Genomic DNA, 23,527 nt, shown 5'->3' with positions numbered 1-23,527 from the left:
AGCCAGAGCGTGCGTCAACCCAACCTTTAAGGTTGATCTGCACAGAGCCTAAGTTATGTTCACATAAGAAAAAGACCAGACTATCTCCTAATTGGCTGTCTCTAACTTTCATTTATAATCAAAATTCTTCTGGCTAATTTAAAATTGGTTGAGTCAACTACCAAGATCTGGTGAAGACTGTAGTGACACAACACATCATGCAACATGACAACATTATGCCTGTGTTGTGGGGGAAAGATGACTGAAATTGTATAGAATTCAGCTGTCGTCTAAAAATTTAACACCAAACATGGCAAGCCAGATGAGTGCACAGATCAAATAATCCATTTTTATGCCAACACAAGGGAAATGTTTACTGTACATTCATATATAAGTCTAGAAATTTTAGTTAAAAATTGATTCAAAAAACCTAAGTCAACTTGTCAGTGGATCAATCTAAGTACATACTTTAAATCTTATTTAAAAAAAGGAACCCTCCCCTGGTGAAAGGCAAAAGTATAAGCTGTCCTTGAAGCACTGAACCCCCTCTACTCTCACAAACAGTTATTCCTTCTGGAATTTTGTAAATTCTTTGGCATTGTTTACCTCTCCTTCATTCTTCAAAATCTAAGTTACACACCCCTAAGTTTTACCCTCAACATATCCACAAGTAATATCAAAATCCCTAACTTTGGCCCCAAAAACTGCCCTTGACTTATACATTAAGTTGACATAGTCATGTATATACAATAATTAAATCTAAGTTACCTTCATGTTCATTTAGAATAAATTCTATGGGGTTGCTAACACCCAGGCCTGAACACCGCGGAAGCAGCAAAATAACTTTTACTTTCTGCAGCTTGTTATTAGTGGGTTCAATGCTTGTAAAATCTTCACGTAGTAGCTCAATATCTGGTGACAGACAAAATAACAAAATCATCATGTTGGACAATGTAAAGTTAATAAACTAAATGAATTTATATAAATTCAACATTAATAACTTCATAAAACTCACTAAGCATATCGAACAAAACCTCATTTTTAAAAGATAATTACTGAAGCTTCCAAATGCATCTGTTAGGAAGTAGCATGAGTATCTGTTCTCTGCCAGAAACTATTTTTATATAAGGAAAAGAAAAATGATCACAGCCTTACTTTTACACTCCATCTGTGCAAACAAGCCCTTGAGTTCAGCTTCTTTTGCTGTTGACTTCACACCACAGACAAACACTTTAGAAGTTTCCTGATTTGTCAGCGCTGACATATGTGCTAAAGTAAGCCATGAACTCGTGTGTGCCACTAAGATGTCATCATCCATGTTCAACAAGGCCTTCACTGAATGTACAGCAAGGCTCCGGGATTTATCCTAAGGGTTAAACAGTAACACTGATTAAAGGGGCAATTGTCACATTATTCAACTGGTGAAACGTATTCATTTCCACAGGTCATCCCAAATAGCAAATATCAGATTTAGGTCCAAGTAGTTTTCCAGGTGAATCTGGAACAATACAAAAAGACCCCAGTCACCTCACACCATCTTTTTCTCTACTTGCAGTTTCATTACAGTTCATGTATTCAAAAGTTGTTGTAATGTTCCAATTGCTCCACAGATCCTATTGCTCCACCTTTTCTCATTGACTAAGACAATCTATTTTCTTTCTTTTTTTTTTAAAGTTTATTTTTTGAATTTTCACTATATACAAAATAAATCACATTGTAGTTTACCATACATCAGTAAAATACAATTGTAATTAAATCACTGTTATAATACATGGGTATGCTTTCCTAAAAAGAAAGGGGAAAAAAAGAGTGAAAAGTTAGTGTAAATTTCTTGTTACCACTCAATCCCTGAGAGTATTAGCTTAACCTTTTAGGAGTACATAACCACCTTATAGAAACAATCTTTCTCTGATTTCCCCCCATTTTTTCTCATATACTTGATTTGATTTGCCTGCTGTAAGCATCGTAAGCTGATCCATTATAACAAATTCCTGCACTTTACATTTCCAAACTAATAAGTCCGATATAATACATGACTTCCAATATCTTGCAAGCACCATGCGGGCAGCAGTAATCAGATATAATATTATGCTGATAAGATCGTTATTTAAATTACCAGAAATTACATCAGTTATGTTTAGTAAAAACAGTTCAGGGGCGAGGGGAATATTGATCTCTGTTACCTCTTGTATTTCTTTATGGATTGTTCTCCAATATCTCTGAACTTCCCCACATTTCCACCACATATGGTACATTGTTCCAATTTTCCCTTTACATTTCCAACATAATGAACTACATTTTACATTCATTTTTGCTAAACGAGAAGGGGTCAAGTACCATCTATGAAATATTTTGAGGAAGTTTTCTTTAAGGGTATTGCATTTGGTAAATTTTTGGGTGTTTATCCAAGACTTTTCCCACATTGTTGTAGGGATTACTTTCACTAGGTTTTGCATCCATTTTACCATAATTTCCTTAATAAATTCTTCTTTCATCTCAATATCCAATAATATTCTGTATGCCTTTTTAACAAAATCCTTTTTCTCCTCCTAATATAACTTTATCAAATTCTGTCCATTTAGGTTCTATTCCATCTTTTTTCACATCTTTATTAAATTCATTCCATAGTTGAGTATATTGAAACCAATTAATTTTTATTCCTTGCTGAACTAATTGAGTCTGTGTCTTCATTTCTATTTCCCCCTTTACTGTTATCAAATAATCATTATATTTTAACCAATTGTAACCTTCATGGTACAGTACTCATTTTTGTGAAACGCTTCCTGCGGGGAACTCCACCTAGGAATTTTTGAGTAAAAAAACTTTTTATAGGAGTTCCATGTTTTAATTATAACTTTCCTTATAGTGTGTGCCTTAAATATTTTATCTGTATGATCCTGTCGTAGGTACGTATGCCAACCTGTCTTTATATCTGCTCCTTCCAGTGCCAACATTTTTGAATTTTCTAGCACCATCCAATCTCTTGCCCACAAAAGTGTACATGCTTTGTAATATAATTCTAGATTGGGAAGTCCCATTCCCCCTTTTTCTTTTCTGTCTTGAAGTATCTTGAATTTTATCCTAGGTTTTTCCCCTTTTCAAAGAAAATTACTTATGTCTTTGTTCCAAGATGTAAACACAGATTTATTTTCAATTATAGGGATGGTCTGGAATAGAAATAGCATTCTAGGAAGAATGCACATTTGTATTGTTGCTATTCTACCAAGGAGCGACAGGTGCCTATTATTCCAACTGTTTAAGTAATTCTTAATCTTATCCCAGACAATCTCATAGTTATTTTTGTATACAGTAAATCTCTATTTTGATTGGTAATTGTGATTCCAAGATATTTTATCTTAGCAACAGTTTGAATTTCGGTAATTTGTTTTAATCTTACGATTTCACTGGATGTTAAATTCTTTGTTATAATTCCACATTTATCCATATTTAGCTTAATTCCCGTTATCTCGCCAAATTCTTCAATTACTACTTCCAATTTTTTTAAACTGTATATTGAGTTTTCTAGAAATATGATTACATCATCTGCGTTGGCCCGCAGGAAGTACTGATGATTTTTAATCTTAGGGATCTTAATCTCTTTATCTTTTTTTATTTTCTGACTTAATATCTCCATGACCATGATGAAAAGTAAGGGGGAGAGAGGACAGCCCTTTGGAAATTAAACATGTACTAGTTCTTTGTCCATTCACTATTATCTGAGTTTGTTGAAGTTTGTATATACATTGTATTCCTTTTAAAAATCTCCCTTTGATTCCGCATTCCTCTATCAGGATTAAGAGTGTTTCCCAGTTTACGCTTTCTGTAAGTCTAGAAATATAGCTCCTAGTTTGTTATTTTTATGTAATTCATAATATTCTATAATGTTTAAAAGTGTCCTAATATTATTTTTAAGTACCTTCCCAGGAGGAAACGTGCTTGTTCCTCCGAGGTCCAATTACCTAGAAACTTCTTAAGCCTTTCCACTAAAACGGATGCATATATTTTATAATCGATGTTCAAGACAATCTATTTTCAATACTTGGAAATTTCACTTTTTATACACTCCTATGAGTGTATAAAACAGACACAGAGATACAGATGTACAATGATTTACTCCAACAGCAAATTCAGCAGTCAAGGAAATCCATTTGGAAATAAAACAGGACTACCCCAAAAAGAAGATACATATCTTTAAAATACACAAAATATGCAAAAGTTTGTAAACTAAAAGCACCTCACGTGGACCTTTGAGTTTACAGGGCCTGAAAAAGTTGAGGACATGAGATAAGAAAATAGTGATCAATCCTAGTGAGGAATCTATGCTTGAAACCAAGTAAAGGAAGACCCCAACTCTGCCACTTCCTTTTTGGGATCTTGGAGAACAAGACACACTGGTGATCAAAAATGTCTAGTAACATCTTGTACTTGTACACCGGCTTCTATGGGCATCTCTCATTTCCACCCCAGGGGAAAGGGGAAACCAAAAATTGCTCAGAGAATAACAAGTCTGCAGCTGAGTGACAGCAAAATACGTTACTTCATTCTTACAAGGCCACCAATAAGTTTCACAAAAACCGCAAGACAAAGTACCTTTTATCTGGCTTACTCTTTAACCTTGCTTTCTGCTTTTTATGATGAAAGGCTCTAAGTAGCTAGGTTAACTAGGGATGTGATGATGCTGTGCAACCATGCCATAATGTGCCACCACTAGATGGCATTTCAAACACCGCTCTCCATGCTTTTATGCTGCTTATGTATTTAAAAGAAACCCAATGCCATATATTAAAATATCTATAGCCTGCTTTTCTGTTAACACGCCCCTAGTGATGCCATTGCCAGGTTCCACCCTATTCAGGGCTCTAAAGGTCAAATGCAACATTGTGAAAATGGAACTATAGCAAATGTGTGTGTGTGTGTGTGTGTGCGTGCGTGTGCGCGCACCTTCAACTTTTCTTGACATTGCCTTCAGTCAGTTTTTGCTTTTGGATAACTTTCCACGTGTCTTTGATTTGCCAGCTTTTCATCCAGACACTGCAGATGCCCTTTAAGACCACTTTGACCTGTGTATGTATGAACCTTCAAGTCACCTATTGACTTATGTCAATTCCATGAATTTCATAGGATTTTCTTAGGCAAGAAATTCTCAAAGGTGGCTTTGCCAGTTCTTTCCTCTAAAATATAGCCCACAGCACCTCGTATTTGTTTGCAATCTTCCATCCAAGTACTAGCCAGGGCTGACCCTGCTTAGCTTCCAAAGTCAGGCAGGATCTGGTGTCTTTAGTTACATGGACCTAAAGCCAATTTCTAGTCTTGAACTGAGTATATACCACTGAATGTCAACACCTATATAAATCCCATTAATTCAGTAAACCCCCTCTACTTGGATTTAGGTAGGATAATTCAGCTGTTTTATTTTTCCCACTTACAAGCAAGAAAGGAGGGGTCTCACCCATACCAGGCAGAAGATGTTGAACACTATGCCATCCCCATTCCAACCTCAAAGCCACTCATTTTCCTAGGTTTCCACGTTCCACACATGAACACTAGGAAAGGAAAAATCTCATTTCTCTCAATAGAGCTTTTCCCAGCTTTCTTAGCCTTGGCTCTGGAAATGAGAGCATACAAATTTTAAAACAGACAAAGCCATAGCTGGAGAAAGACACTCCTAGCCATAAGCAAGACATCTGGTGCAACATCCATGCGTAGCACCAGATTATAAATCTGTGATTCTCTCTTTTCAGGAAGAGTATGACTCCATCCAAAAAACAGACTAACTACTATTCCCTGACTGGCAACTTCAGTCACTAGGAGCACCCTCTTATTTGGATTATCCCTGACCCAGTCTACTAGAACACTAACAGCCTCATTAGAATATGAGTATATAAGAGGCAATAATACAGTATATATAAGCAGAACTCAATGTACTGAAACACAAAATATTGCAGTTTTTCACTAAGTTATCCTTCTATAAATCCTCTTTCCCTTCTAAATGACAATCTCTGCAATAATATATTGTCTTGGAGAGTCTGTGTGGTGCTGGAGGTAAAAGTGTTGGGACTAAAACCTGGGATATCCATGTTTTAATCCCCACTGAGACACTGGATTCACTAGATGACTGAGGGCGACTCTCTGTCTGAGCCTGACCTACCTGACAAGGTTGTTGAGAGGATAAAGTGGGGAAAAGGAAGATAATGTATATACACTGAGTTCACTGGAAATAAATCTAAGTACCATACTAACATTCCCCATAGATAAGTCAACTCTGGTTTTTGGGGTCAATTTTTTGAACTAAATTTCTAGACTTACAGTACTTCAACACTGAAATCCTATGAAGTAGAATATTGGCTTAATATCATATCATTTTTTTGTAATCCATTTCCACTGTAACTTAATGTACCTGCAATAGCAGCTTTTGGTTAGTAAAGAGTTCCAGAGTAAGTAGCTGTTCTTTAAGAAACGAAGGGAAGATAAGTACATCTTCACAGTGCATATCCAGGCAATATGAATAACCACCAAAATTGGAGACAGAGTCCACTTTAGTGAATCCCTCTTTCTGTAAAGAACTATGAATTTCTTCAAGACTGTAGCATAAAAAAGACAAGTGTTATGACAAAATAATGAAATTTTGTTTTTAAAAAACTTTGAAAGATAAATCTGCATTAGCACTCCTTGTAGGAATTCTCATTTGATTTGTTTCATCTTTCATTTTTAGTGATAGCCCTAGTACAGTGGTACCCTGGGATACGAAATACCCACGTTACGAAATTTCCGGGATACGAAAAAATCCCATAGGAAATAACTGTTCTGGGTTACGAAGGTTATTTCGGGTTACGAAGAAAATTTTGGTGCTTTTCGGCGCTATTTCACACAAAATCGCGGCTTTTCCCCATTAGCGCCTATGGGTTTTCGGCTTGCGAAGGCTTTTCGGGTTACGAAAGCGGCGGCGGAACGAATTAATTTCGTAACCCGAGGTACCACTGTACCAATTCTCTAACATTTTCATACATGATCTCTTCCTAGATCAAGGTGGAATGAGATTATTCCTTCTCACTTTCTTCAGAAGACAGGATATGAAATATTTAATCTAGCCCACTTGTTTCCAAAAGGTGGATGCAAAACAAAATAGAGGGTGAGCCACAATGGCAGAGAGAGAAGGAGAAAGTAAATATATAGATACCTTGAAGGGTCTTTGCAAGTTGCAGAAACAAATCATAGAGCCTGAACAGACAGGCCAAAATAAAGCTGCTTCGGGTCACTTTGGAGGTATGCTGTTTAAATGACACACGCATCTTAAGAGGCCAGAAGCTGCACCAAAGACTCATGTCTATAGGACTGGAGCGTGACTTTGGTGTGACTTCTGGCCTCTTAGGACGCTTGCATCATTTAAATAGCAGACTTCCAAAGGGGCCCGAAGCAGCTTTATTTTGGGCTGTCTGTTCACAGTTAGAAGAGACCACAAGGGCCATCCAGTCCAACCCCATTCTGCCATGCAGGAACTCTCAATCAAAGCATCCCCAACAGATGGCCATCCAGCTTCTGTTTAAAGACCTCTAAGAGACTCCACTACAATCTGAGGGAGTTTGTTCCACTGTCGAACAGCCCTTACTGTCAGGAAGTTCCTCCTAATGTTGAGGTGGAATCTCTTTTCCTGGAGCTTGCATCGATTGCTCCAGTCCTAGTCCCTGGAGCAGCAGAAAACAAGCTTGTTCCCTCCTCAATATGACATCCCTTCAAATATTTGAACAGGGCTATCATATCACCTCTTAACCTTCTCTTCTCCAGGCTAAACATCCCCAACTCCCTAAGTCATTCCTCATAGGGCATGGTTTCCAGATCCTTCATTTTAGTCGCTCTCCTTTGGATACGCTTCAGTTTCTCAACATTTTTGAATTGTGGTGCCCAGAACTGGACACAATATTCCAAGTGGGGCCTTACCAAAGCAGAATAGTGTGGCACTATTACTTCCCTTGATTTAGACACTATACTTCTATTAATGCAGCATAAAATTGCATTGGCCATTTTAGTTGCTGCATTGCACTGTTGGCTCATGTACAACTTGTGGTCTATTTGGACTCCTAGATCCCTTTCACATGTAGTCTCATTCAGCCAGGTGTCCCCCATCCTATATCTGTGCATTTCATTTTTTCTGCCCTAAGTGCAGTACCTTACATTTCTCAATGTTGAATTGCATTTTGTTAGCTTTGGCCCAGTCTATTCAGGTCATTTTGAATTTTGATCCTGTCCTCTGGGGTATTAGCTACTCCTCCTAATTTGCTGTCATCTGCAAATTTGATAACCATGTTCCCAATACTGTCATCCAAGTCATTAATAAAGATGTTGAATCAATTAAGTGGTGCATATTGTAGTGATCTGCTGCTCTACTAGCTAAACTTGGGATTTGCACACAGTCTTCTTCTCTTGCCTAGAGCCAACCCCACCAAAAATGGTAAATCTGCATCATTGTCTCTCAACCTGGAGATGGCCCATAAATACTAGAGACTCAGGACCAGGCCATGAGATCTGGTAACCTTTGTTACAATAGCCACTAGAAGCCAGTGATTATGATACTCAGGGGAAAATGTAAGAGAGAAAAGAAGGTGGCTAAGGATAGAGCTTCGTGGGGGCCCCAAGAGAATGAGAAAAAGCAAAGGAAGAATATCCTTGTATGAAGATGGTGAAAGTAATCAGGCAGGTAGGAAGAGAAATAATAATAGTAATATGTAAAAAAACATGTGTTACAATATCTAAAAGCCATCAGTACCAGTAGCCCTGGTGGCGCAGTGTTAAATGCCTATACTGCAGCCACTCACTCAAAACCATAAGGTTGCCAGTTCAATACCAGCGAAAGGGCTCAAGCTCGACTCAGGCTTGCGTCTATCCAAAGAGGTCGCTAAAATGAGTACCCGGATTGTTGGGGTCAATTAGCTTACACTTTGTAAACCACTTAGGGAGTGCTTAAGTGCACTGATAAGTACTGTACTATAGAAATGTACCTGCTATTGCTACTTCTGGCACAAAGGTTGCACATGCCAAAGCACCTACCAGGAATTACTCTGTTTCAATGATGGAAACAGGCAACAGCAGACTACCAGCTGAATATTCTGCCCATATTAAACACTATGCTTAAAGTAACAGGATAGTGTTATGAGCACAGCAGGGAAAGAACATGTGCAATCCACTTTAACCACTCACATATTTACACAAATATATGTTTTCATAACACCAAAGTATGCAAGATGTAGGAAGAAACATACAGGCAAGACGGATAAGCTTCAACTCTCACCTTGCTTTAAGCGTGTTTACCCATGCATACAAGGGCAGCGCAGAAGCCCTCTGTTCCTGTCTTCGTATCATTTCTGGCAGAATGTGCTCTATAGATAGAGCATCATGTTTGATCCGACATCTTGCAAACGCAGCAGCCAGTTTTGTCTTAAAACTATATGTTCAAAATAAATAAAAGGAAATGATCAATATTTTAGCAAACTTTACCTCATTATTGTTCCTTCTACTTGCAACATTAGCTTCTGTCCCCTTGCTAAAATTAACTCTGGGATTTAATAAGTGCAGAAAATAAAAATGGTGCCCAAGGTATATACAGTTACACACCATCTGTAAGAACCCAAAAGGGTTTGGGGTTCTGCCATTATATATGAAGTTGGGAAATGTATATACTGTATAAATCCTGTACTGGTTTATGTTGTATATATATACACATATAGAATGTGTTATCTGCATTAGGCGAGTTTACATTTTGGTGCTGATTTCAAAGAACAGTTGGGAAGAGTTTTACTACAGTTGCCGACACAAAATCAAAATGTTGCATCACAGTTACTAGGCAAAAAAACAAAAGGTTGTAGTACAGTCACCAGGGAGAAATCAATCAATTACACAGAAGTCACTGGACATAAATGAAAAGATTACTTTGCAGTTACCAGGCAGAAGTCAAATGGTTACATTGCAGAAAGTCAGAGCTAGATAACTCCAGTCTATATATAGGGACAATAAGGCAGAGAAGGGCAGTATCAACCTAAACACTGGTTGATCACTATTGCCCTTGATCTGCAATAAAGTCCTTTGTTCTCTCACTAAGAGTCATTGGAACAGAGCTGATTGGTACTGACAGTGTTGATACTGCCCTTCTCTGCCTTATTGTCCCTATATATTGACTAGAGTTATCTAGCCCTGCCTGTTCTCTACATCATGAGTCATCAGAGATCAGTTCTCCCAGCCTCCAGCTGATCCTGGGCGTAGACTGGTGGCAATTTCACAACCCCAGGATCAGGTGGGGGCCAGGAGAACTGATCTTTGATGACCCACGCTGTAGAGAACACATCAAAGCTCCCAAATTGCACCCAGGGGGCGAGGTAGTGGCATCCAGTTGGTCCTTTTGCATGAGCAAGTGGGGAAAAACTGTTCAGAAGGACCAATTGAGCTACCCCTCTGTTTATAGAGACTTGGCTGAAGTGTTTGCTGTGAAGGACCAGTGGCTTGAAGAGCATTCAGATACACTGGTATCCAAAGGGGGCTGTGGTATAAAGGGGGCAGAATCTATGTTCCTGAGGAACAGACAAAGTTCTTTAATTGTGTCATGACACCAAAGCAGCAGGTCACTGGGGTTTCCTAAGAACCTGGCACAAGATACTCAGACAGTACTGGTAGGATATCAGACAAAATGTTGAAACATATGTAGCAGGGTCCAGTATGTGCCAGGGCCAAGCCAGTTGAAGGAAAACCCTGAGGACTATTGCAACCTTTGCCCAGCGCCTGTAAACACATATTTATGTAAATATGATGCAGGACACAATTTGTTTCCGCGGCCTTTTCAACACTTCTTACTAAAGAAGAATACATAGAATTTCTGTCTATTTACCTGCATAAACAATGCTCAACTTCTTGCACTTCTGCTATCGGCTCCTCATCATCAATATTATAACGTGCTTCAAATTTCCGACCTTGGAGATCATACAGCATCACAATCACTAAACTGGTCAATTCATCTGGCTGCAAATAAAGAAAAAAGAAAAGAAAAAGAAAAAACAACCCTCCTAAATTGTCATCATATAGCAGAACCCAAAAGGCCACTAAAACTGTTAACACTGTACTTTCTGCATTCCTTCTCTGAACTCCTTAACTAGGAACAAATAGTGTAGCAAGGAATATACACATTAAAGTGAATAATATATTTATCAGAATTCAAAGACATAGCCATGTTAGTCTGTAGAATCAGTATATAGAGTACTTTAGCTTGAGATCAAACTAGGGTAACATCTGAATAGTTGTACATCAGTGGAACTAAGTTTGTGTAAATCAGACTTCTGGTGCCCTCCAGATGTTTTACATGACAACTCCCATTGTCACTGACTAATGGCCATGCTAGCTGGGACTAACAGGAATTGTTCAAAACATCTGGAGAACACTGCATTAGGTTATGCTGAAGTAACTAAAACTCAGGAATAAAATATTCCGTTTAGCTTTTCTCCTATCTTCAAATAAACAGATAAATAAAAATAAATAAAAATAAAAGCTTTATTTTTACCCTGCCTCTCTGTCAGAGACAATTGAGGTGGCTTACAATTAAAACAAGAACATACATACCCCATATTCCAATCAATTCCTCCCTCCCCTAAAACATCAATTAAATAGATTAAACGTTAAAAGCAATACAATTAAAACAATCAGGGACGGGCAGACGGGGCACAAGTACTCAGTGGGATAGTATATTTGGATTTGGTTGGTGGCCAGGTTTGCTATTCAGGGAAGGCCTGACGGAAGAGATCCATCTTGGCAGCCTTTTTAAAGCTATCCAAGCTGGTAATATGACGGATCTCCTCCGGCAGGCCTTCCATAATTTGGGAGCAGTCAAAGAGAAGCTCCTCTGGGAAGTTGCAGTTAACCAGGTCTTTATAGGTTGCAATAAATTCTTCCCAGAGGACCTGAGCATGCAGGGTGGATTATATGGAAGGAGGCGATCCCTTAGATAGTGCACCCAAGCCATGTAGGGCTTTAAAGGTTATAACCAACACCTTGTACTGCACCCGGAAACTGGTTGGCAGCCAGTGAAGCGATTTTAAGATGGGTATTATGTGGTCACTTCTAGGTCTCCCAGTGACCAACCTGGCTGCCATGTTTTGGACTAACTGAACTTTCCGGACTAGGCACAAGGGTAGCCCCATGTAGAGCAATAATAAAGATAAGATAATAAAGGTTCCTGTAAGTTCTATTTGCATCTGTAAATGGATAGCAAAAAAAATCCTCTTTTAATTACTCATATAGTTAGTAATCCCCACTCATCCACAAAAAAAAAAAACCAACTGGGTGACCTTAGACAAGTCATACTATCACAGCATCAGAGGGAGGTACTGGCAAAACCCCCTCTGAACAAGTCTTGCCAAAAAACCCCTGTGATAGGTTTGCCTTAGGGTTGCCATAAGTTAAAAACAATTTGAAGGCCTGCAACAACAACATAGTCAGTAAACTGTGTAATATGGGTTCACCCAGTATTATTAAAATCCATACAAAATAATACTTTCAAGGGAGATGCAGGACTTGTAAAATATTTAAGAACTAATATACATTTACAAGATAATTTACACCGATAAGGAACAACAAAATACAAAGAACTACTGAACAAATTGTTTACTCACTATTGACTGCATTGGGTATATACCACTGTCTATGAGTATATTTTCAAGAACATCTTGATCTAAAAGAGAAAAGAAGGCATAGTGACAAAGATATCCAACTTACTGCAGATTTTGTTTACATTAACAAATTTTGCATAAAACAAATCTGCACACCTCAGAGAATCCATGCTGTAGGATCTGAGTATTTTATCATACAGTTTATTACTGTGCTTATGTACATTTAACAACTGGACAGTATTTAAAGTATAATGAGCAAATGTCAATTACATGTGGCTGAGTGGTTAAGATGCTGACTCTGACAACTGCATAATTGGCAGGTCAGCAGTTCAAGACCCAGGTGCCACATGACAGTGAGCTCCCATCACTAGTCCCAGCTTCTGACAACCTGGCAGTCTGAAAGCATGTAAAAGTGCAAGCAGATAAATAGGTACCACTTCAGTGGGAAGGTAACAGGGTTCTGCGCAGTCATGCTGGCCACATGACAGCGGAGTCATCTTTGACAACGCTGGCTCTTTGGCTTTAGTAACAGAGATGAGCACCACCTGCTACAGTCAGACACAACTTGACAATCTTCTCAAGAGAAAATCTTTACCTTTAGTTTATGATATTATCATAACATATTCCACAGGCATGGCCTATCATGCTAAACTGTGGGTTAGCAAAGGGCTAAGAAAAGCTGCAGGGATTTGGAGGTCATTTGGAGGAGTCTCCATATGCAATCAGAAGCAACCAGGCAATAAAACCACTTCAATAAAAACCACTGCTTTTGGAAAGAGGGAATACATTTTTTGCAAAAGAACATATGGGACCACATGCTTTCTTTTAGTGGGAATCATGCTGTCTGGATGTACAATCTTCCAAAGGATATTTTGGACAATAAACCATTTCCTTCTTGCAAAAAATTGGTCATGGAGGTGCTGGGGATCACCTCGCATCCTGAACCCAAATAGTAATAAGCTGTAGTGAGCTCCCCCTCTGTACATGCCCTGGCCAGCTGCTGAGGAGTCTGAGAGCTTTCATTTCTAGTTTGTCACATCTCTTCCAAATGTAATTAAAATAAGCCAGCGATGGAAACCACAGGTTGAAGCTGCTTTTTTAAAAGCTTGCTATAGAATGTAGATATTAAGCAGTTTGTCATTTCAAGACACAGAAAACGGCTGTGGGAAAGCAGAAGCTTCTGAATGTCTCCACTTGCTCATGGCAGATGACATTTGCTTGTAGCTTAGTGTGGGGCAGTAGTTCTTAAATTCTGGTTCTCCAGATGATTGGGACATCGTCTCCCAGAATTCCTGCACATTGGCCACACTGCCTGAGACTTCAGAAAGCTGAAGTCCAAAACGTATGAAGAATCAGAATTTGCAAACCGCTGAGTTTTTCAGTGTATATAACTGTGGGAGTACAGAGAAACATTAGTGGCTGTCAGACAGATATGGTTCCTTGGTAGTAAGTCGTGAAAAGGTCTGAATATAGAGCATCATGTTTTTGGTAAATAGGATCTAGAAGAGGAAATCTAGAAGATCTCATTCACTAGAGAACACATGCTGTATGTTCAAGATTTGATAAAGACCTGTGGATCAAAACATTTTTCTTACTACCATCCCTTGCCGTACATTTGGGTGGTTTTTGTATATATTTCTAATCATTTGTGTCAATGGAGTCTATGCATGTATGTACAATAAGCATTACAATGCCCCCATGGTTCATTCTGTATGCAATAGTTGCATTCCTCCCTGACAGTGTTCCTGGATTCAGTCCAGAGTTCCTCTGGCTCCTATTAGGCTTAGCAGTGCAAATCAATTTTTTACATTAAATTGTACTTGGATGTTCTTCACCTTGTATTTTGGCACAATAGTTGGTTTAGTGGTATGTGCCACAATCTGCTCCTGATCTTTGTTTTGCAGGAAGAATGGAGCTTCTCCATCCTCTGCTTCCAATTAAGTAATCTACTCGGTTCTATATTGGTCATCACATAATGGCCATGAATACAGTTGCCTCTTGAACTGCTTGAAGAATGTGATTGTGATGAACAAACTGTTGGCTTCACAAAATTCAGTCAGTTGCTCTCCTGCTTCATTTCTTGACCCTAAGTCAGATTTTCCTACAATCTTTCATTCTGCTCTGTTTCCTACTTTTGCATTCCAATCACCTATCATTAACAAGAAATCCTGTTTAGTTGTACGATTAATTTCCTTGGAGACTCCAGCATAGAATCTTTCAATTTCTTCTTCTTCTGCCTCTGTAGTTAGAGCACAAATTAAAGATTATACTTGATGGAGGTTTTCCTGAGGTCTTCCTGATATGATTCAGTTAGACTTTTGCATTATATGCTTTGACTACAGCTTACCACATCTCTTCTCACTATTAATGCCACCTCATTTCTTCTTAGATGTTCATTTTCTGAGTAAAACACTGTAATTATCAGACTCAAAATGTTCAGTTCCTATCCACTTTAGTTAACTCACCATTTTTTTTAACTAGGTCTAGCTTGCCTAATTCATGCTTCTCACATGCCATGTTCCTATGTGTTGTGCAACTTCACACTTTCCTTTCACCACTGAGTAACAGCTGAACATCCTTTCAGCAGTTGCATCATTAGTCCTAGTGTTACTCATAGTTGTCCTCTGCTGTATCCCAATAGCTTGTTGAGTGCCATCCGATCTTGTTTCATTCTAGATTGTCTCATCATAGGATTTTCATGGTAAAAGACATTCAAAGGGGGCTTACTGTGCCTCCTTCTGTGCAGTACTAACAAGTGTTGGCTATGGTGCCACTGCTGTTGTCTCAAAGAGATCCTCCACTAGTGTTATCCCCCACTGCTGTTGCTGCTGTCCAGTAGCTGTTTGCCACATTTAGCCTGGATCCACAGCAAAAGTATGAAACAGGACATCCTGCCAGTAGCACTGCTGCCATCCGCATAGCCTCTTGCCTCACAACAGCATGGAATCCTACCACCGTGAAAAGTAGAGCCATTGCTGGATATCAATGAGAACAATCAATACATCTCCCATGAATCTAAAAATTAAATTTATGCAATTACTGTGCTTTCAAGTGTGTCGTACTATAATAATATTGATATTTATAGTACCATAAATCAGAAGGCACAGTAATTGTACAAATTTATTTTTAAGATTCATGGAATATGTATTGATTCTTCTCTGTTCTTCAAGCACCATTTTATGTCCAATTAACCCATGGACACGGCTTATCATTACAAGACAGAAGTAGCTCTTCTTTCCTGTCTGAGGGAGACAAGCTGTTGTTGCCATATTTTTAGTAGTTCCCATGGCCTCTTGACAGCTTCTTTTCACTTTAGGCATACCAGTTCAGACATACTTATCTCAATACAGCAAGCTGCCTAGGTAACTCCCCTGTCTTTCACCCAACCCTCCATTCCTATTTAAAATCCCAGTGCCTGAACAGCCTTTCAGCAATGTTTGACCTTCTGGAATATAAAAGAAATTGACTTTTGGAAAACATACATCAACAAGCCTATGTAGCTCTGCTGACAAGAAAAATGTCACCTTTGCCAGAGATATATTGAAAGGAAAACATGCTTTACAACAAAATGTCATTCAAATCACTTTCTATTAGGGTAGGTTGGTTGTAAATAAACTCTGTAGAAGATGCACCAACTTCCTTAATATACTTGACATATATGGTCCACAGATTTTTATTTTAGTTGTACAGTATGGTCCTGATATTTCCCCACTTATAAACTTGAGATGTGTGTTCTAAACCTGAGCCCACGGACATCCCAAATAATCTGTTACAAGACAGCTGGCAATTAAGCTGGTATTGATGCCAACTGATGTTTTGCTTCTTAGGCATAATTGCAGGACGTACGGGTAATTTTTCTTTGAGGGAAATGAGACCCGGGAGAGAAGAGCATGGAGAGTTGAAAGCATTGAGTGAGGAAGGAAAATGTACCTATAAGAGGATACCATAAGGGCAGGAGGTCTCCATGCATACTAAATGGGTTCTAGATGCTTCTTCAACTATCTGGTGTATGGGACCAGCAAGTTTTTTTTATTTCCAATGTGTTAGGACTTGGAACTATACTGGTGCCCAAGGAATACAACTGCTTCCTGGAAACATGCTATGGACCACCAGTCATGGCACTGACCAATGAAAAGCACTGCTATAGATCATTTTCTCATGGCATGGAGGTGATGAGGAGCCATGGCTCTTCTTGATTGCTACATGAATCCCTATTCTGTGTTGTGGCCCATAGTGATGTGGTTCTTAATGAGGCTTCCAAGCCTGCTCTTCATACTTGGGGAAAGGCAACAAGTTGTCAAAAATATAGACAACCTGAAGAAATACAGAACAGAGAAAGAAAGAAAAAGCCACCCATGCCCTTGTTTTCACCACCTCTTTCTCTTACTCTTTCCAGGTTTCTGCTAGCTTGTGTGCATCACCATGCCCTAGGTCCATTCTTCCTCCATCCTCAGACTTGCCTGCCCCTTCCTTTCATCCAGTCTCCTCTACTTTTCTTCCTAATCTTATTATTTGCCCTTTTCCTCTTCCTCCTCTAAAGCAATGTTTCTTAAGCTTTTTTATGGAGAGACTCGCAGTTTTTAAATAAACAAAGAAGATTATCACACACAACTATTCCCAACGTGTTTAACCAGTCAATGACAGATCTTTCCGCATTCCCTGTGGCCAGGCCATAGGCAGCCCATGTACAACCTGCAGCTTTTCAAGCTTCTCCCATAGCTTTTGAAGAATGGAAAATCCCATGTGCAAGTTGCATACTGCCTGCCTACGGCTCAGCCATGAAGGAAATGAGCTAAGATCCATCACTGACAGTTAAACGCACTTCTATCCCATCAGGGATAGTCGTGTGCGATAATTTTCATAATGCATCAGGCACCAATACCAAATTTGTGCCCATTGGCTAAAACTGTTTCTTCTCCTGGAATCTTGCTGTAAATGGGTAGCCAATGGCTCATGGGCTGCCATCAGCCCATGGATCACTGCTGTGAGTATCACTGCTTTAGCTCACACCTCAGGCATTCCACCTTCCAGCCCAGAACACAATTATGTACAACTATATTTAATTTTGCATTTGATACATAGAGGTAATGAAGAATGAGGTATATAGCTAATTAACTGAAAGTGAGCTAATTAAATTTTGAAATAGGTGATAATTGGAAAGCTAATTAAGGATGACACCGTGATTTGGCCTTGGCTTACATTTGATGCAAAAGTTGCCTACTTTAGGAACATGTGTGAGAAAGAATCATTTTTTAAAAAAACACCTCGTCTCTCAGTCATCTTGTGCATTTTGGGCACATCTGTCCATCACACGTTAATTGTTACCAAGGGAACTATAAATTTAGGTGGTGTGGGAATGGGCAGCAAATTAAACAACATATTTTATTGAATGCTGTTTGCATCAGAAATTGGTTGATTTTTCTTTTCTATGGAATAAGTAATAATTATTTCTGATTTTGCATGTGCACACAAGCACTAATACATTCAAATTTTGTTCAGATTTGTAGCCTTGGTACCTGTAGCCCAAATTTTTGAAGTGCCCATCACTGCTCCTATTTTCTATATCTTTCAGAATGAGGTTGCATGAATGTCTTCTACAAGTCTGACAAACAGGTTAGGACTAATAGATTACTGTCACCATGCCAGAAATGTTTTCAGAATGGGACTAGGGTTGTGTTTGCCACTGTGCTCAGGAAATATATGGGTTGTTATTACCCAGTGGTACTAGCTACTGTATAGTCATAGCCAGATTTATGTCTTATCTCCCTAAAGAAAAGCATGGAGGATACTGTTTTCTTCTTTTAGGTAACTTTTAAAATTACATTTGCCATTCACAAATGCCATTCAGGTGTTTTCATACAGTCTATAAAGTCTTCTTTGATAGTAAGTTTTTATCTGATGCCACTATTTTGAACTTGCCCTTGTTATGTTGTTGATAGGTTTCTGTTACTTTGCTTGATTAAAAAAATAGATAGTGGATGCTGTGCTTTTTGTATGTGTAGCTTTGTGGAATACTTAGCAGATATCAATTACCCAGAGAAGAGAGAGTTTGAGGATTAAATCAGTTTAATTTTGTAACAGAGACAGGCACCCAGGGTATCTTCAGGACTGTAGCTGCAAGTGGACTACAGCTGTCAAGCACAGTATTCTAAGTACATTCTAAACCACACATCTCAGGTTTCCTTATGATAGGATCATAATACTGTAATTTAAATAGTAAAAAACTAAGATATAGTCCAGGCACACCTTGTTTGTTTTCAGAAGCTGAGATGTAAGCCAAAATATGCAATCATTATTCTGTCCAGTTACTTTTCAAGAAACAGTTGTTACAGATGTTTAGCTGATAAATGAAGTCACAAGTGTGACTGAAACATTTGGGGCCTCAAGAATTGTAGGATGATTAATTGATATTTGTACTAAATGTACACAGATACATACATATGGACAGCTTGATAAATGGCATAGGTATTGAAGGTCTGAAGTAATGGCCCTCAACTAGCAGAACTGCCCAAGCATGTGTTACAAGAGGCTTTCTGGTTAACTGCATTTTGCCTGCATTGGGACCAGGAAGGAAGAAGCTATAGCAGGTATATGTGGGAAGAAGGGACAGTGAGGTAAAGAGTAAAGGTCCTCTAGCCATCTTGCAGGTATAAGCATCCTTGCTTGAGAGTATGCATCACTGAATTCACTGGCCTCAATGTTAATTGCTTCTCACTAGATATTATAGAAACAGACACTTACATTTTAGAAAAGAAAATAACATCAGTCAGAATGTGGGGAATGTTTTGCATACATTCAGAAACAACTTAGCCTCAAGAAACCAGATGCTTTAAAAGGGTTCTCGAGCTCTACCCAACTCAGTAACTGTAAGGCAGGTTTACCCATCCATTAGATCAACATTATTGTTTTCATTTTGCAGAAAAGGTATGTGCATGAGGGTGAAGACAGGGGCATTTGGGTGATTTTAGATGCCTGTTGAATATCTGTGGTTGCAGATGCCTGTGGAATATCTCCATCTCCTACAGCTGTTAAAAGTACAGGAGCTCTGTGAGCACAAAATGTAGCAAAAAGCCATTGTGAGTGTTCACAAAACACACTGGGTTGCCATTTGTTCACCCCTGCATTCCATATCAAAAACCTAGGAAAGCCTACTCTTGCATCTATGAACTAAGTCTGGGAGATTATTTTCCCCCTGAATCAAAAATATATGTGCTGCTCATGAACCAACACATGATTTCCATGGTAAGAAAGAATGTGAATTTGCAAATATGACTGCCTGGAAAGTGTTTTTACATAACTTTCATCCCAAGAAAGTTCAAGGGATGTATTTTACTGTATATACTCATGTAGAAGTCTAAAAATTTAGGTTAAAAATTGACTAAAAAAACCTGTGTCAACCTATCCACAGGTCAATGTAAGTACTGTATTTTAACTCATATTATATATAAATATGTGGTGAAAGGCAAGAGTTTAGCCTGACCTGGAAGCACTAACCCCCTTTACTCTCTCATCCATCCAGCCTTTAGGATGAGCATAAATAGTTATGCCTGCTGGAATTTTGTAAGTTTTTTGGCACTGTTTCCCTTTGCTTCGTCCTTTACATCCTTCATTACCTGCTCCTAAGTTTTACCCTCGATTTATCCATGGGTCATATAAATATCTATAATTTTGACCCCAAAATCTGCCCTCAATTTACATATGAAATCAATTTAGAGTCGAGTGTATACAGTAGTTTCTATCCCTAAAGAGAGAATCACTGGCTTAATGATAACAGTTAGGATTGTAGGGCTATACCCTGAAAAGATAACAGCATTCATACCAAATATAGCTTCACTTTAAAAGTTCTACCCATAGGGACATCCTGGTTCTTACCTGAACTTCCAAATAAGGAGATATATCCCACTCTCTGATATTCTGAACAATTAAAACTGAGTGTGAAACAGCTATGTTTCAGAAATGTAGGAAATATTTACTTCCCAACATGGGGTGTCAATGTGTGGGGTAGCACAGATTTCATTAGTTACTGCTGATACCAGTTTACCCATTTGCAAAGTATACAATTCCAAATAAAGCAGTAAATTTGCTATATATTTTACATTCTTCTTTTCCCAGAAGGAGAGGACAGATTTTATACAGTACTTACATTTGAGAGCACTGAAAGCCAGTTCATAGGACAAACGTTGGAAATGTTCATCTTTGAAATCTGGAAGAGATGGCAATGGCCCATTCCCATACTTTACCAATATTTTATCTTGGGGCTTTTCATTATGAATGCCTTGAAAAATGTTGGCAGCATTTAGGTAAATAGAGTCCCGATAGCCATTCTTCTCAGCCAGGCTTGTTGAACTCTTTGCTGAACGGACTGTTTCATTTGAAAAAGTCATTCCAGGGACAGTTGAAATATCACTTGCACTACTATCATTTGAAGACACGAAGCTGCTTCTTAGAAGTGGCATTGTTGCTGTATTGATGGCTCAGAATATAATGGTGTGGCAAGGTCAGAATCTCAAGACCCCTGTGGAAATATGAGGCATAATTACAAGAGATAAACTAGGAAGCGTTCTGTCCAACTCACTTTGCATTTCTCTCAAAATATGTAATATTACATCATTGTCCAGAAGATTAACATGATAGTAAGAGCCAATAAAATGTGCTTCTTATTAACAATTGGAATTATTTGTTTCACATCAGAGATGCAACTACACTCATAACAGATTGTAACCTGGTTTTAAAAAGAACTAAAAAAAACATTAGAGGAAGTTCTGAGATGGCCATTTACATTAGGTAAGCTTCAAATTTACAGCTGTGGTTGACTGTGATCCTTTGTTATGCTGGCAGTGCTACCTTCTTTGCAGTTGTGCAAGGAGGAGCAGCAAGGCTGACCCCATGCAAGACCTCCAATTGTTCATGATAATATACCACTTAAATACTCAGTGTTTTCAGTATTGAGTTAAATGTTAGCTTGAAACGCACGCCTTAGTTACATCCTGTTTGGATTACTATAACACTCTCTGTGGGCATGCCTTTGAAAAGCATTTGGAAACTTCAGCTTGCCTAAACAGTATATGTACACTCTTTTAGACTGCTTACTGGGGCTGGCTACAGAGAACACACAACAACCTTTTGAGAACAACTCCACTGGCTGCTGGTCTCTTCCAAGCCACAATCCAAAGTGCAAATTATGACTTACATAGCCCTATAGGGCTCAGATCCAGGTTATCTGAAGGGCCATATTCTTCCATGTGAATATGCTAGAACTTTTTGAGATCTTGTGGGGAGGCCCTCCTCTCTGCCCCACCACACTCAAGAGGTACATCTGGTGGAAAGAAAGAAGAGGGTCTTCTTGGTGGGTGCTCACTGGCTCTGGAACACCTTTCCTAGAGGCCAGTCTGATGCGCTCTTGGCTATCCTTCCACAGGCAAATAAAAAAAACCTTTTATTTCAGCAGATCTTTGACAGCTGGTTGCACAGTAATGTAAAGGGCCTTTCTTACTGTGCTGCATTGTTTATATTTGTTGTTTTTTCTTTAATGGTAATGCTTTTAATTCAATTGTATTTTTTAACTTTTATACAATGTGCATTTTGCTACTTCTATCTTTTTAATTTTTGTAAGCTACCTTGCGTTCTCAACTGGGGAAAAAATGCACTTTGTTTTGTTTATTCTGATATTTTGGTTTTCATTTTTTCATACTTCTCAGATGGCCAAAAAGATAAGATCCAGGTGTTTAGGTAGCATGTGGGAAAACAGTCTGCAGCTCTTGCTGCAGTATATGTTCAATTTTTGCTTGCAAAAAATATGGCCTTTATTTTTTAAAAATAATAATGATGATGATTAAGTCAAATAGTACAATTTTATGTGCTAGCTAAATTATGGATGAAACATTGCAGGTTGCTAAAGTAATAAAACAACATCAAGTTTGATATTAAAATACTTATTGTATATATAAATGAGTATTGCATATATTTTCAATCTTCCCCAATTTTTTTGCTGTGGCACTTTTTGAGGTGGGAAATTGAGGGGAGCCTGACTTTGAACATGGCTTTAAATTTTCTGGAATTAGGATACAAAGCCAAATGTGACATGCACATATAGTCGCGATCAGTTGCTATCTTTACCACATATGCATTTTACAATCAGGCATGTATTGAAGTAGAAAAACTATACCCTTTCTACACACTTTCTATTAAATCTTCAGCTGACTGGCAAAAAGTGAATCACCACAGAAGCTCAAACTCATGGATGACAAGTCCACGAATAACAAGAGCCCACTGTACAATGTGCATTTTGAAAGGCCCTCCATGCATTCAGTATAGCTTACTCCATGTAAATGGGCACAGACTACATTGCAGGAAGCCTTTATTATTCCTAGGAAGGCTAAATAACTATAGATGTCTTAAAATTTCTTAATGCTTGAACATTCTGGTACACTTTTGATTGATAATGCCTGAAGAGACTCAACATGGGATCCTTGGGAGTCCAATTTTTCCAGGTCATTTTTGGGGAGGTTCCCCACCCCACCCTAGTCTAGTCTTAGGGAGATCTCAGATGCCTCCTGTCCCCTCTCCCATTCCATGGTCCATGGGCAAGAGTAAAATAAAATCAGTGATCCAATTTACAGTAATCAGCTTCTGTAACTAAATACAGGAGCCAATATAGGGAGTTATGAAACCCACAACAGCAAACAACCAGTACGGGAAATCATCAGTTTAGTCATGAACAATAGGAAACTCTTCAGCCACCCGATCCTAGAAACCACACTACCAGGACCTATCTGTATTTTGTACCAGTTTAAGTACAAGAAGTGCTTGAAATGCCATAACTTGTAATATGAACCCATCCAAGAAACCTGAACAACACAAGCTGTGAGCAACAAAGTAATTATGCAGCACAGAAAGTAGTAGTGATG

General features: G+C 38.6%; 1 protein-coding gene across 4 annotated transcripts in view; it reads right to left on the bottom strand.

Annotated features, from left to right (window-relative positions):
- NSUN7 (NOP2/Sun RNA methyltransferase family member 7) overlaps positions 1-23,527 on the bottom strand; it is a 36,343-nt gene that overhangs the window by 8,913 nt on the left and 3,903 nt on the right. For all 4 annotated transcript variants that reach the window (XM_042467273.1, XM_042467274.1, XM_042467275.1 and 1 more), the window contains exons 2-8: positions 20,764-21,135; positions 12,624-12,682; positions 10,850-10,980; positions 9,263-9,415; positions 6,377-6,560; positions 1,135-1,345; positions 748-891 (exon numbers count right to left, since the gene is read on the bottom strand). In XM_042467273.1, coding sequence (XP_042323207.1) covers positions 748-891; positions 1,135-1,345; positions 6,377-6,560; positions 9,263-9,415; positions 10,850-10,980; positions 12,624-12,682; positions 20,764-21,076 — 1,195 coding nt within the window. In that variant the 5' untranslated portion in view covers positions 21,077-21,135. The remainder of the gene's footprint in view (positions 1-747; positions 892-1,134; positions 1,346-6,376; positions 6,561-9,262; positions 9,416-10,849; positions 10,981-12,623; positions 12,683-20,763; positions 21,136-23,527) is intronic.

This window comes from Sceloporus undulatus, chromosome 5 (genome assembly GCF_019175285.1).
Source record: "Sceloporus undulatus isolate JIND9_A2432 ecotype Alabama chromosome 5, SceUnd_v1.1, whole genome shotgun sequence".
NCBI lineage: Eukaryota > Metazoa > Chordata > Lepidosauria > Squamata > Phrynosomatidae > Sceloporus > Sceloporus undulatus.
The sequence above is the reverse complement of the archived record's forward strand: the minus strand, read 5'-3'. Positions and strand labels throughout refer to the sequence as shown.